General features: G+C 37.1%; 1 protein-coding gene across 1 annotated transcript; it reads right to left on the reverse strand.

Annotated features, from left to right (window-relative positions):
- Positions 1-1,008: 1,008 nt before the first annotated feature.
- Positions 1,009-15,223, reverse strand: grm6b (glutamate receptor, metabotropic 6b). Its single transcript, XM_056734800.1, has 12 exons — positions 15,206-15,223; positions 13,182-13,779; positions 9,662-9,878; positions 8,831-8,963; positions 8,394-8,548; positions 7,695-7,835; positions 7,162-7,362; positions 5,456-5,595; positions 4,750-5,373; positions 3,459-3,770; positions 1,222-1,471; positions 1,009-1,127 (listed from the first exon to the last, which is right to left on the reverse strand). Exons 2-11 carry the CDS (start codon positions 13,716-13,718, stop codon positions 1,235-1,237), a joined length of 2,697 nt encoding a protein of 898 aa, XP_056590778.1. The 5' UTR covers positions 13,719-13,779; positions 15,206-15,223; the 3' UTR covers positions 1,009-1,127; positions 1,222-1,234.

Below are 15,223 nucleotides of genomic sequence, written 5' to 3' on the forward strand. Positions count from 1 at the left end.
ACTAACCATACTTCATTTCTGTAAAGTGGCTCATGGGTTTTAAAGTGCTGTGAGATTTATTTGATACAAACAAGATTTTTATCAGTTAACAGTTTAATCTCTTTTCCCAACATGCATTCAATCAGTACATTTTTTCAGTGTTTCCAGTGAAAACAGGTAAAAATTCAAGGTTAAGTACATCTGAATGGAACCTGAATGTTTCCACTTGGTTGTCATTTAGGAAATACCTTAAATCCCAAAAATGTTTTCACAAAAAAAGATTCTGGCTTAAGTGTTATTTAACCGAGTAGATAAACTGATCAATGTTTCTTTGTACAAATGTAAATTAAGAGTGAAAATTCCAGGAAATTATCTAAAATGTCAATATTTTCATTCATTTTCATTAGATCAGCATATATTTCGTTCTTAAATAAATATTATCTAAAAAAACATGTAAAGAGTAATGCTGTAACTTTGAGTTAAAAAAAAAAAAATCATTGTTTTCTTGGTGATCTATCACAGGAAATAGCCTAATCTGAGGATCGCACACAAGACACTTAAATACATATTTATTCTAAAAAAACAGATATGGCACATTGTTGAAAGCACAGATTTCAAGGAGTCTGGAATCTCAGTGTATTTGCACTCCATCAGTTGAACTGCAAAAAATATTATTATGTATCTGTGGTCTGAAAAGAAAAGAAAACCATTTGGTCTGATACTGAATTCTCAATGTCATTATCTTATGTCTCTTAAGTTGTATGTGTGGACACTTTAGACACAAACACTGAAATGGTAGAAGAAATTCCTTAGTGTTTCCTACCCCAACGGGACTATTTTAGACAATCCTCATTTTTTATTTACTTAATACTCATTTTGTGAGGCAGTGTTGAGAATGAAAAAATTAAAAAGGGACAAACATGTTTCAGTCTTAAAGCTGATGCAAGAGTTCCACGTAAAAAAGAATCCATTGTTCCTGTACGTATTGTACATATGTATATAGCGTTCAACACACAAAACTCCTGTATTGTTGTAGATGGTACAAAAACGACCACATCCTTTAGTAACTCCAGTCCATTTGAGTTTCAGCAGAAATAGACTTTTCCTGAAAGTCTTAGCATGATTTTCATCTCACGTGCCTTGAAAACCTATGGAGAGGTTGGATTATATTTAAATATATTAATCACAGTTGGTATCATTTAAAATGTTGATGGAATGTGAACACAGAAACCATCTTTTCACCTCCAGGCCTTTATTAAGATTTTTCCGCTTCGGTTTTGGTTTCTCCATTCTGCTTTTCATTGGTTTTCTGTGAGAGACGAGATGAAACGGCAGCCGCCTGAGCCACGACTCTGAAGCTACGCTTGCGCTTCTGCACGTTCTGTTCCGGGTGGAAGATGATCACGTAGACTTTGGGGATGTACAGCATGCCCAGGGAAACGGTGGCGCTCAGGCTCATAGACACGGTCAGCGTGGTGGTCTGAATGAACATCTGGTTCGGGACAGAATAAGATTAAGTGGGAATATTTCAGCTTGCTCTCATCCACGACATAGGTCACACATCACATGCTATCAGAGTTTTAATGCCGAGATATTACTCCACATCACACATATACAGTATACTCTCTTTTTATTGTAACAGGGCTCACGCCAGGAGATCACTTTATTCCCTGGAGCTCAGTTTAATGACTATAACTGCATGTAAAAACAAAGCTATGTCAAATGGACCATATGGAAGAGATTTAAATCGTTTGTATACTCTCCTATATAAGAGCTACAGATATCTTCAATAAATTAATGAGAATTCATAAAGGTTTTCTGCTCAATTAAGAACAAATAAGGTGATTCCACAGCCAGAATAAACCCTGACAGGCAGTATCAGCATCATGTTTATCATCATGTTAGTCATTCATGTATGAGATCTGAGGGCCATGCACAACACGGTTCTGTTATGAAATATAAATCCCATAATAGCCCATTTCATGGGATTACACAAAGCTAATGCTGGTAAAAAAAAAATGAAGACTGCTTGAGGTCTGGTGGAATACGCAACTGAAATGCCTTTTCGAGATTGTTAGATACCAAGCCCAAAAAAACAGCCAGTGGCGACAATTTTACTACATCTTAACCTTAATAAGACATTGAAAAAACACAATAGTTTTTAGTTTTTTTGCCTGGGGAATTAGTAGGAATAACAAAATGTTTCTAACTCAGTATGACAAAACGCACACATGAATTTCAGCCACAAGCACACCTTGCATGTGATTGAGTTCTGTATATCTGTCCTTATTTTCGTCTTTCTTTTCATTTAGAAGAGCTGAAAAGACACGAAGAGCACCTGAGGGCCAAAAGCTTTGCAGTTGACCGGCTACTAAAAGACTTCTCTATTAGTCAGAGTATACTCTACCCCCACTAGATGAATAGAAAATCGAATGACTAACTGCATGAGGTTTGGATTGCGTTTGGACTGTAAGGTTTAAGACCAGCAAAATAGTTTTATTATACGACAATTCAAGCATTTATTTATAATTCAATATAATTCAAGCAATTATGTTAACCTGTCTGTAGCAAAGGTTGCTGTCGGGATGGTTTGGTGTTTATGTTTCTTGTCTTTCCTCTTCAGTTCATTATTATTTTAGTTTGTTCCCTTGGTTACTGATTTTTGTCACTTACGCCTTGATTATTTCCTTCATTTTCTAGTTATATCGTTTCTATTTATACTCGTGTTTCAGTTCAGCCCTTTGCTGGTTCTTTGCTTTGTTGGAGTGTTTTGTTGCTCCTGGTTATTTTGTATATTAAGAGAATCAATTATTGATCTTTCTGTCAAGCATGTTGTGTTGAATTACACACGATGTGGTGTGAATATCTTATATATCTTGACTGACTTTGTGAAAGCAAGAGATATTGCATCGCGGAACAAACATGTGCAAAGAACTGTTAAAGTGATAGTTCACCCAAAAATGCCAATTCGGTCATCCTTTACTGTAATTTCAAACATGTAAAAATGAGTTTATTGTGATGAACACAAAGAAAGATATTTGGAAGAATGTAAGTAGTTTTCAGTTCGGGGACATCATTGACTACCACAGTAGGAGAAAATGAATGGTAGTCAATGGTACCACAGAACTGTTTGTTTTCCTACATTTTAAAAATATCTAATTTTGTGTTCAAACACAACAACTAAAATACAAAAAAAATTATATGGTACTGGAAGATGTCCCAGAACATTTATACAGGTTTGGAGTTAATGAAGACCTCATTTTAATTTTTGGGTGAACTGTCACTTTAATAGTCAATTATTGTCATTGTTCATTATTATTATTCAAAGTTAAAACTCTGTGCGTCCAATAAAATCATCTATAGGGAAAATGGGTACTGATAGAAAAGTTTAAATAGTTCAAATAACATTTTTTTTTGCAGCCATTTCATTATAGTAACCATTGCCCAAAATCCACCTTTATGTCTTTTCAATGATTTACCTTTTCCGTTGATTGCGATGTGCCAAAAAATATAGGAACGAAGGCCAACCAGATGATACAGGTGGTGTACATGGTAAAGCCGATGGGTTTGGCCTCATTGAAGGTCTCAGGAACACCTCTGCTCTTGATGGCATAGACTGTACATGTTACCATCAGTGCCATACTGTAGCTCAGACAGCCAATCAGAGTGAGATCTGACATGTCACATTTCAGGATTCCGCGTGCATACTCAGGGTTGGGTGGACGCAGCTCATCGAAGTCAATGAGCGTGTGAGGGGGAACGACTCCGAACCAGATGAAAATTCCCAAGAGCTTTGAAGAGAGACCGATGGGAAACAAATATATGTAATTTAAACGCAATAGTCCATGTGAAGTAATAAAACATTAAACCACAATTAAAAGCTGAAGTATTATTCAAAACAAACTGGATTTTTGCAAAGAAGATCATGTTATGAAAATAGACACTTTAAAGAGAAGAGCTTTCAGTGGTTTCAGTGGTACTCTCAAAATCTTGCATCCTTCTTAAATTATTCAACAACAAAATGTCCTTTTGCAGAAACGTGTTCTGGAGATATGACGGACTAAGAGGTTTCAAACAGTTATAGCACTTACTACAAACCACACTGTTCGCATGCTGTAAATTAGTATTTACGAAATTACAATTTATATTATGGATTATAGATAAATAAATAATTTATAATAATAAATATATAATATAATATATAATATAATATAATATAATATAATATAATATAATATAATATAATATAATATAATATAATATAATATAATATAATATAATATAATATAATATAATATAATATAATATAATATAATATAATATAATATAATTTTATATAATATTAAAGGGACAGTTCACCCAACAGTTGCTCACCCTTGTTTCAAATCTTTATAAATGTATTTGTTCTGATGAACACAGAGAAAGATATGTGGAAGAATGCTTGTAACAAAACAGTTCTTTGCCCACCATTGACTACCACAGTGTGAGAAATTACAACTGCATGCAACATTCTTCAAAATATCTTCTTTTGTGCTCAACGGAACAAATAAATGTATAAAACAAATGGCTACCATGGTAGTCAATGGTGTCCAAGAACTGTTGGGTTACCAGCATTTTTCTGAATATCTTTCTCTGTTTTTGTCAGATAAAGAAATGTATACAGATTTTGAACAACTTGAGGGTGAGTAAATGAAGACAGAATTAAAATTTTTGGGTGAACAGTTCCTTTAACATGTTTTACTAATGTATTTTGAATTGCAACCTACACACCTGTACTGAGGTCAAAATGAAGGTGATGATCAGCTGTGATGTTGGACTGATAAACTTTGGCGGTGAGACCGATTTCTTCCCCTGCTCGAAGATTCTGTATATTCGATTAGTTTTGGTGAGCATGGCTCCATAGCTAATGCACATGCCGAGCCCCAAAAACAACCTTCGGAACGCGCACACCACTGTTCCCGGCTCAGCGATCATAAGGAAGGTAATGAGATAGATGAGAAAAATGCCGGTCAGGAGAACGTAGCTGAGCTCTCGGCCTGACGCTCGGACTATGGGGGTGTCATTGAAGCGCATAAAGGTGATGATAACTCCGGATGTTGCAAGGATGCCCAATATGGCCAGGAACATAGGGATGATGGCCCACAGAGAGCTCCACTCCAGCTTGATGATGGGGGTGGGTCTGCATCCGGTGCGGTTCGGGGTGGGCCTCATGTTGAAGGGGCAGGTGTCACAGCTAAACTCATCCAGAAGGTACTGATAGCCGTCACATAATTCACAGTGCCAACAGCACGGAACGCCCTTTACCATGCGTTTCCTTTCTCCAGACTCGCAGGGAAAACTGCAGACTGACTGAGGAACTTGTTTCTCTCCACCGGACCACTGCAAGTCCTCAGCCTTGTATAAGGAGATGAATGCTTTAAGAACAAGCATTTAGAAATGTCCACATACAAGGTTTTTACATACAGTATATGCTTACATTGAGTCGTAGGTAATTGGTCCACTGGCCGATAATTTTATATCCCGAGTTGGTGTTGTTGGAAAGCTGGTATTGGAAGATATCGTATCGTCCTGGGGCATCACCGTTTTCATTAAACATCACACCTGTACCGGCACTGCCTTCAGAAAATACAGTGACAAGACACTTATCATCACTGCACATTATGCACATTTTCAAGGGATATCATTTACTCACACCATTGTCATTTCGAACCTGTATGCCCTTGATTTTTTGTTCAGAACACAAAAGGAGATATTGTTGGTAACGGAAGAATGGGGATACCCATTGACTTGCATTTGTTTCGTGTCCATACAATAGAAGTGAATGAGTACCGCCATTGTTCAGTCACCAACTTTATCAAAACATCTTCTTTTGTGTTCTGCAGAAGAAAGTAAGTCATAAAGGTTTGGAATGACAAGGCGAGAGTGAATGATGACAGAATATAAATTTTGAAAAACATCATGATTTAATAGAAACACATTCAACTGTATCGCCAAAGAAATAACTGTCTAACAGTACATGCTCCTGAAGCTTATTCATTAGCTTCTGTATTGTTTCGTTTTGGCCATATTTTCCAAAGAAACATCAGAAGCTAAAGCCCAAAGAGAATTTTCAAAACTCTATGACAAACATTACTTTGAAGGTGACTCTTTACGATTGAAACAAATCTCTTCGTTGTAATTCTTAGAGGACGACGGGTGTTTAAACAAAGGCAACGTGCATCTTAACTCCCTTCAGTAAACCAAAGAAAATCAGACCAGTACGCTTTTTATGTTCACAAGGGGAATGCTCTCCACATTGCTTGTTTTTGCCCCGAGCCCCTCCGGTACTAAACCAGAAAGGATTTCCAGTCAAGGGCGTATATCACGTCTACTGTGCATTAACTGAATAGCTGTGCATTTCATAAAAAATCCAGGGAGATTTCAAAGACTACAGTGACGAAAAGAAAAAGGGATTTTTTTACTCAGAGACAGAACTGAAAAGGAGAATGCTTCCTGTGTTTAGAGAGAAGCTGCCCCAGGGAAAAGTCACGGAGAGAGAAGGAGGTGCCGGGGTGGTTGAAACGAGGCTGCGCACTGCTGCATTGTGCATTAGTGGATCTCTTCAGGCTTGCTTTGAGTGCTGACCTCCTCTCGCTCTTTTTACCCATGAGATTTCTCAGTCCTTCAAGAAACGCCCGCTTTTGTGATGGAGGTTCAGCTCTCGCAGAAACTATCAATAACTGTTTTTACCTGTGATGGCTAAGCTAAGTCAAGAAGTGTTCAGCTTTGCTGCAGCTAGTCTCATGGGAAAGACGAATCACAAATTGAATCTCTTTTAATGTCTCAGACGGTTGTTTCTCTTTGATACTATTGCAATCAAATGGAGATCAACAATCAAACATAAATTAAACAACATCAATTAACGTCAAAAACTCATCAAATTCTTAAAATACTGAATGTATGAGAAATTCTATCAGCCATTTTATACCTCTTCATAGATTTAATGCTGTCCATTTAAAAACACGTATAATACAAACCGCACCTCCACACACATTTCCTTGAAAAGAAAAGAATCTCAAAGTCACCCAATCTTGAATGAACCCATTCCATTAAATTTGCTCAAGGTCTCTCTCGTTTCTTCTCAATGTTTGTTATTTGATTAACAGCGGTGTCTTTGATCAGGCGAAAACATTATAACCTTACCATTAAAACTCACAGCACGGATGTAACTCAGCAGCATTCTCCCATCCACAGGATCCATTTTGTCACAGACGCCCATGGCACCCGGGCAGAGGTCCATGTGCATAATGTGGAGAGCGTGGGCCATGGCATAAACGGCGTCAATTACAAACTGCACCTTGCCTTCCTGCTCGTATGGCGAATCTCTTCTGATTCGTTCCTCTCCTGATAGAAGACATTAAAGGACATTGCAGGGCTTTAGATAGCTAACATAGATAGCTAGTTTATTTGTCCTCAAGGAGGAAATTTATTTTCACTGGAGGGTGCGTATGCAACATTACATGTGTACATATCACAATACAATAACATTAAAAACACAGATCACGAAAAAAACATACAAAGGCGGGTGTACCACAATAGCTAATTCGTATGTGTTTAAAGCACTTATAGCTCTTGGAACAAAACTCTTACTATAGTTAATACAACTTGAGGCTATATATTACATTTATGTCTAAACAAAACTGGTCAAGTTGTCAAAACTGAGTTTATTTTCTCACCTGTGCATTTCCTCAGCCCGTTCTCTGCTCTGAATCCCAGTCGTGTCAGTTTGCATTTGAAATCATCCTCCCAGAACTCAGCGAACCAGATGTTCCTGCGGTTGTTTTCCAAAGATCTTGTGGTGAAGTAGTTGTCAAACCCTGAGAAACATGTATGGATTTTTTATCTAATACCACATGGCTATCTCTGCCTTGAGGAAAGAGTGTACAAAAACAACAAAAAAAGCGAAAACTAAGCAAATATTTGGGTTGTTGGTTTATAACCTGTACATGGATGGTTCTTTAGAACATCAAGATTTTAAGCAACAAAATTATAGGTAGGCCAATCTATAAGAATTTTAAAGGTTTCTCTTACACTGAAAATAAAACCCTAAAATATATATTTTTAAATGAAAAATAATTTTGGTTTCAATAACATCAGTTCATTAATGACAAATCTAGTTCTAGCGAGCAATTATTGTGTCCCTAGCACATTATATGATTTAATTTTTTTTTATATGAATATAGTTTTAGAAAAGGCATCACAGAGCACTTAGAGCAGAATATTTTTCATTTTCTGTCAGCTGCCCATTACCGCACATTTATCACAGAAACCTTCATGATTTATTTAGGTTTTAGCAATGTGAGTTATATTAATTTTAAATCACCATTTACTGGAATCCTTCATTGGTCTGCGCAACAGATATATTTTTTTCTTACCTTCAATGGATGCCCGCTTAGGAAGGATGGTGACCGCACCCTCAGCAACATCCTCCTGGTTGAGGATGGGTGAGTTCTTTGCTCCCCAGCTATCAGAGCCCACAAACAAGAAGTGACCCGTCAGATTGGCTTTCTTTGCTGCTTCAAGTACACGCCTAATAAAGGAACACAGAAACAGGAAGTCTGATTAAAATCATATCTTCACAGTTGATTCACTTGATTACTAAAACATCAAATTTCAGCACTTGACACCTGATTTGAAAATTAAATATTTTCATTAGTATGTATCGTCGGGTTAGTCTGGGATTAGATTACAAAATGTGTATTTATTCACAACAGCTCTTTCTAGGAATCACAAAGCTACCTGTAGAACAGTTTCTGCAACCAATAACCAAAGCTTTATTTTCTGCTTTAGATGAATATTATAATATACTTACTTAATGTCATCTTCATTTGCAAAGATAATAACCCCTCTGGCATTAGATGTCTCCATTAGCCTCTTGATGATCTTGTCAAACTCTCCTGGTCTGGGCTCTCTAGGAATTTTAATGGACTGTGCAATGCAGAGTCCTCCCGAATAAAACAATCATAGCTAATTATTTATAACCACACAAATGTATAGACACACATACTGTATACCCCACACACTTGCTGAATCTGTACCTTGTAAATTATTGCGGATTGGTTTCAGTAAAAAATCAGAATACAGTGTCTACACTGGATGGGTCAAGTGACGATTGAACACATGAGAACTCATTATAAATTATAAAAAATTGTTCACATCGGACGTGGCGCGATGCGATGAAAACGTTATTTTTTGCTTATTATATAGCATATTTTTTTGTCCTTATATGTAATGCTATATAGAACCATATTTTGGTTCTTCAGTGCCCGAGGTGCTATATACCAAACCATGGTTCAGCGGTTCTATATAGCACCTCGGTAATCCCTATGAACCACTGAAGAACCGCTGAACGATGGTTTAGTATATAGCACCTCTGTCACCCCGAACAACCCCTGAAGAACCACTGAAGCTCCAAGATATGGTGCTATATAGCTCTAAAAGGGGTTCCCCTATAAGCAAAGAACCACTTTTAGTGCTATATAGCACTGTTTTTGAGTGTAGATGCATTTGGGATGTTTACTTAAGACTAAATAATAGATATAGACCATGCAATGAAATACATGTATTTAATGAGTAATGAATCAGAACCCCCCAGCCAATACACAATATGAATGTGTAAGAATATGGATTTTTTCTTCTCTACCTGCTTCTCTGGATATCTGGATGAAAGCATCTACACCGCTCTCTCCGTAGTTCCCCTCTGATGCCAAAGTGGAAACATAGTTCCACCCCAAGGCCTTGACAATGTCCATCATCGCCTGGGCCTGAAAAGAGTCGGGCGGCACTACTCGAGAGAAAAAATCATAGCGATTGTTGTCACTAAGCTCAGGTGCTGTGGAAGCGTAACTGATCTGAGGTATCTGAAACAAAGAGAGTACAAAATAGATCAGTGATCAATAACCAGGACTTTTACTTCACACTAAAAGAAAATCCTTTTTATCATTTATACACCATCGTGTCATTTCAAATCTGTATAAGTTTCTTTCTTTTGCAGAATACATATATATAGAAGAACATTGGAAATCAAACACTGGCTATTATTGACTTCCATAGAATGAACACAAAACCCCTGAGACATGTCGCATATTATATTTTCATATACAGATTTCGAATGACATAAGGGTGAATATATCAAGACAGAATTATCATTTTGGGCTGAACTATCTCTTTGCAGGAGCTTTCCCACTGGCAGTTTAATTTAAGGGACAATTCATTAAAATTTCTGTATTTCCTTACAAAATGGAATGATGTCTTGTTAAACTATATGTAAGTACACACTATTTTTGGGGATATCATATTCTCTTTGCAAATCAAAAATTAAGAAATATATATATCGCAGAAGTCAATTTGCTAAAACATACCAAACCTCATGCAAAACATATCTAAATATACTATAAGGATATAGTATCATATTTTCTGTAGCACATAAAATCCATGGGAAATGCAGATGGTATGCATCCCACTGTAAAAGCATTTGTTTGAGAAAAAATAGGATGAGAAGATTAATTTACTGTTGTGCTAGTTTCTTAATGACCCAGCTGATGTCACTGGGCTAGGCTTTTACACCAACTAATGTATGCCCGGCCTGTGTGGCTTAATGGAAGGTTCTTTAAAGAAGAGAACCCGCGCACATGGAGGAAAAGGTGGATAGAGAAAAGAGGCAGAGGACCATTTGACAGATTATCTGAATGGATTAGAGGGTTTTACTCAAATTATGTTAAGCACAGAGGGAGAGACAGAGATCAAGAGACAAGGTTGTTGCCATTTCTCAGCCATAAGCCATACAATATATTTTATTCTACAAGCTCACTTGCTATGGCAGATTTACCCCCACCCCTCCATACAACATATATGCTTTAGTAGTGTGACTGTTTAATGACTTGAGAATCAAAATGTATTTTTTTTTAATTCCCAAAAAGAAAAAATTGAAGGTGGAAAAAAACTTAAAATGTTACTGAAAGTGTTTGTCACAATTTCTGATTTGTTGCTATGCAACATAAGCATTACAGCTTCAAGCTCTTTCACGAATGAGTCATGTCAACATTGGCAGCAGCCACAGCAAACGTTTCCTAAGTGTTTCAAGAATTTCAAACACATGTTTCCTGAGCTTCTGTGGGGATCTCTCATCCATGATTCTCTAAAAGAAAATAATGATCTTTCACGTAACGAAATCCCATCACTCTTTAAAGTTTCTTATAAAGGACAAAATAAATGTACCTCTCAGACAGATGTATATGAAAAACATTTCCACATTGTATGACATTTAATCATTATATGAAATATACAGTCGCAGAAAAAGTTAAGAGACCATTTCAGAAAGAGGTGAAAATAACAGAGAAGATGCTCTGTATTTTTTTAAGACCTCAAATAAGGCAAAGAAACCAATTCACATTTAAGCAATACAACAGTAATAAACCTGATTTCAAAGTTCAAAAAAATTTTTTATCTGATAATAATCTGGATTCTTATCAGAGTTTTCATGTGGCGCGTGGTTTGATTTTGTGAAATTTACAAAACGCTTACTGGAATGACCACAATACATCAATGTTGATTTGAACTGAAAATGTGGAATGGTCTCTTCATTTTTCCGCAGCTTTATATGCTTCAATGTCGTCTATTTATCATAAAAGTACAGCAGAAAGCCATCTTCTGTTGGATTTAAAGCATCCTTCTTCAACTGTAAGTGCCATGATGTAGAGCGGTGAAACAATCAGGCCAAAAGAATTAACAGCCTCTCAAGAGTTTTCCATCCATCCCCATGGATCTAAGTGTTAAGGGTCCACATTCATCCAGCTAAAGCCACCAAACAGAAGCTGTTAGTGGCTGATAACAGGTCGACTGGCATTTCTCTGGCCTCATACTTGATTCTCCATCAGGAGTCTGAGCTGGAGAGAGGGTTTTAATGGAGAGAGGATCTTCTGTAATGCTGTTGGTAATATCTGCCATTCTCACTTCACACTTACTAGTAGCATTCGTAAGAAAACTGAAAACGTTATCCTGAGTCCAGCTTTGATTAGTGTTAGATTCTGAGGGGCCGCACAGGGATGTGTTTACACAATTAAAAAGTTAGATCCAGTGCAGTGGAATGGAAAATAAAGGTCTTGAGATGCGTTTTTAAAGAAAGAAAAAGTAAGATCCTAACATCAATTGTGTGTCCGGGTGTTTATATAACAATTCAAAAAATATCATAAATAGATACAGAAACATGACCATTTATTTTTTGGATGTATAATTGTGTTTTTTCTGTATGCACCACTGATTGCTAAACTTATTAGGTCACTCTAGCCTTAAAGTCTTTATCAGCGGAAAACAAGGATTCGAAAATACAAAGGATAAATCATTTTAATGTTCTCGAGAGCGGCACACTAAAAATAATGAACAACCACAGCAAAACACTATTATGATTAGGGAAAAAACACAAATTCCAGGTATAATGTTCTGATAGGAATCTAATAGAGCTCTGGCAAAGTCACATTTATTTTGTTAATTGTTTATCTTCTCTGAAACTGTGATGACTGAAATGATTGCTTATAACTGGGGGATGTTATCAGCCTGCACACACGTAATAAAAACGCACACAGCCTGCAGCGGTGACCAAAGCCTGAAGAGAACGAATGATTTGAAAAATAAATAAATAAAACGTATGAAAACGTGGCTGAAGGGAGAATTAAAAAGTAGCTCAGGTTTATGATTTGCAGATTGAATGATGATTTGAAAACGAGAAAGGATTTGGAATAAAATGACGTGCACGCAGCACCACCTCCGTAGTTTGGAAAGTTCAATCGATGGCACGCTCCTTTAAAAAACAGTTCTCTGTGGCAATCTGACACGTTTTTCTCTGAGAACAAAATAATGAATAAAAACCTCTTGTTTAAGAAGCTCCTGCTATGAGGTCGGTGAGCTGTAACACAATCCGAACTTTTAACAGAATTAGAATACTCTCTGTAGGACTGACCCTCTCTGCAGAACTGCAAAATCCAATTTTGCAGAGGCATTGAGCAACTATATAAGACATTTTCACACACTGAAGAAATCCAATGGATGCCACAAGCTTTCAACGTAAACACATGCATATTTTCAGTCTTAAACTGAGGAAACATAACAAAATTGATAGTTGTTGCTCCACTAAACAAAAACTTAATCACATTAAAATAGCCTCTTACCGAAAACAGTCGAAGAACATTGGCCACCATTATGGAGACTGAGCTGGCCGAAGCCCCGATGACACCAACCACGCGCTCTGGTTTTGGGATGATGGGTGGCTCTCCATTGGAACATCGGACATCTGAGTTGTCTTTCTGGATGAGGGCTTGAACGAAAGTGAGGGACTGTTCTAGCGCATAAGTATCCCTGGAGCACGTGTCCAGTATCCTGGCACCCAGGGTTATATTAGGCAGAAGGTCTGGGTCACTGTTGATCTGGTCCAGTGCATACAACATGGCCTCCATACGATGGATCCCCTTCTCCTTTTTAATTTCCCCACAAGGAACACCAGCAGGACCCCGAGAATGCACTGGAAAAAGCCCCCCGAGAGTGATATCACCCTCGATCTTTATGGAATGCGGTTGAGCTCCTGAAGACGATTGTGCCCAGGATCGGGACGTCAATCCTGTCATCACCATCCACAGAACCAGGGATCCCACGTGTTGTTTGCCGATCTCGCTGTGATGGCATAGCATTGATGTCATGGTGGCTGACATGCAAATGGCTGGTCCTTCTGCTACAGAGCTTAGAAAAAGCTTTGTTCTCTACCTGCGTCTCCTGCAGGAGAAATGATAAGCAAATAATTTTATCCTAGCTTTAGCATCACTTCGAAATGTTTCTGGGTGCAGGCAGTGTGTGTGAAATGCATTAAAGATGCTTAGATGAAACTGAGAAGTCTTAATGGATGAAACACTTACCTAGACTGCAAAAGAATAAAATCAAGGAAGTGCCAATTGAATTGAAAATTGATACAAAGGTCCGTGGAAGTTTATTTTAATCATTTCAGGGTCCAAAGGTGAGCAACATACAGTACCCCCTTACATAAAAATGTGAGAGTAACAAGTTTCAATAATGGCATGAGATCATCAGTAAGACCAAGGTAATGTGATATATACCATTTCATTGCTGTTTTAATTTAAGTACTGTAAGGTATATCTTCAAAGAATACCATGATACTACCACTACATTTAATAATAGTATTACTGTGATTTTTGTATGGTATTTTCTTTGTAATATCATGGTTATGGAACTTTTTGTAAGCGTGTTACCAAAGCTAAATTTTAAAGGGATGGTTGACCCAAAAATTAAAATTCTGTCATCATTTACTCACCTCCGTGTTGTTCCAAATATATGTTCTTTTTAACATAGTGAAAGATGTTTGGAAGAACGCTTGTAACCAAATGGCCACCATTGATTACCATAGTGGGGAAAATTACTTAATATTCTTGGTTCTGTAGAACAAAAAGAAGATATTTTGAAGAATGTAGGACAGTTCTGGAGCACTTCTGACTACCGTTGTAATTTTTCCTACTATGGTAGTCAATGGGCTACAAGAACTTTTTGGTCACAATCATTTGTCCAAATACATTTCTCTGTGTTCGACCAAACAAAGAAATTCATATGGTTTGTAACAACTAGAGTGATTTATTCATGACGTATTTTTGACTTTTGGGTGAACTATCCCTTTAAATACAGTGTAGACTGGTTTAACACTTAACGTTTTTACACGATAAACTATTTTAATTCAACGTTTTTATTCTTTAACGTTACATTTCAACGCACAGTTTCTATTTTTAGAAAATGAACTCAGTTGGCTCTCTGTGCACTCAACAGACCGCTGGGAATAGAGGATGGCATGTATAGGCATGCGTATTAATATTGTATGTAAATTAACTCATAAATATTCAACAACAGGTGAACAGAAAATGCTATAATTGGAACGAACACTCAAGTTCCGCGGGAAGACACGCGCTCCTTTGATTAAGTTATTAATATCGTGCACTACACTACCGCCTTAATACTGTATTTTTTTAACATCATTACATCAAAAAAGATTTTACGAATCATTCAAAAACTCCGACTGACGTCTATCTTAAATTTAATCACGAAACTGTTACCCTACAAGTTCATCGCGTCGCTTTATATTTACTGTACTTAGTTGGCTATAAAAACTATGCCGCAAGGTATCAAAGTAATATCTCACCGATTGATGCTGTTGCCG

This window comes from Triplophysa dalaica, chromosome 21, assembly GCF_015846415.1.
Source record: "Triplophysa dalaica isolate WHDGS20190420 chromosome 21, ASM1584641v1, whole genome shotgun sequence".
Taxonomy (NCBI): domain Eukaryota; kingdom Metazoa; phylum Chordata; class Actinopteri; order Cypriniformes; family Nemacheilidae; genus Triplophysa; species Triplophysa dalaica.

Coding starts and splice junctions, on each gene's coding strand:
- grm6b (XM_056734800.1), bottom strand. CDS start 13,718: ATGTCAGCCACCATGACATCAATGCTATGCCATCACAGCGAGATCGGC. Junction 9,879..13,181: donor ATGTTCTTCGACTGTTTTCG/GTAAGAGGCTAT, acceptor TCTTTGTTTCAG/ATACCTCAGATCAGTTACGC. Junction 1,472..3,458: donor CATCGCAATCAACGGAAAAG/GTAAATCATTGA, acceptor GTCCCGAACCAG/ATGTTCATTCAGACCACCAC.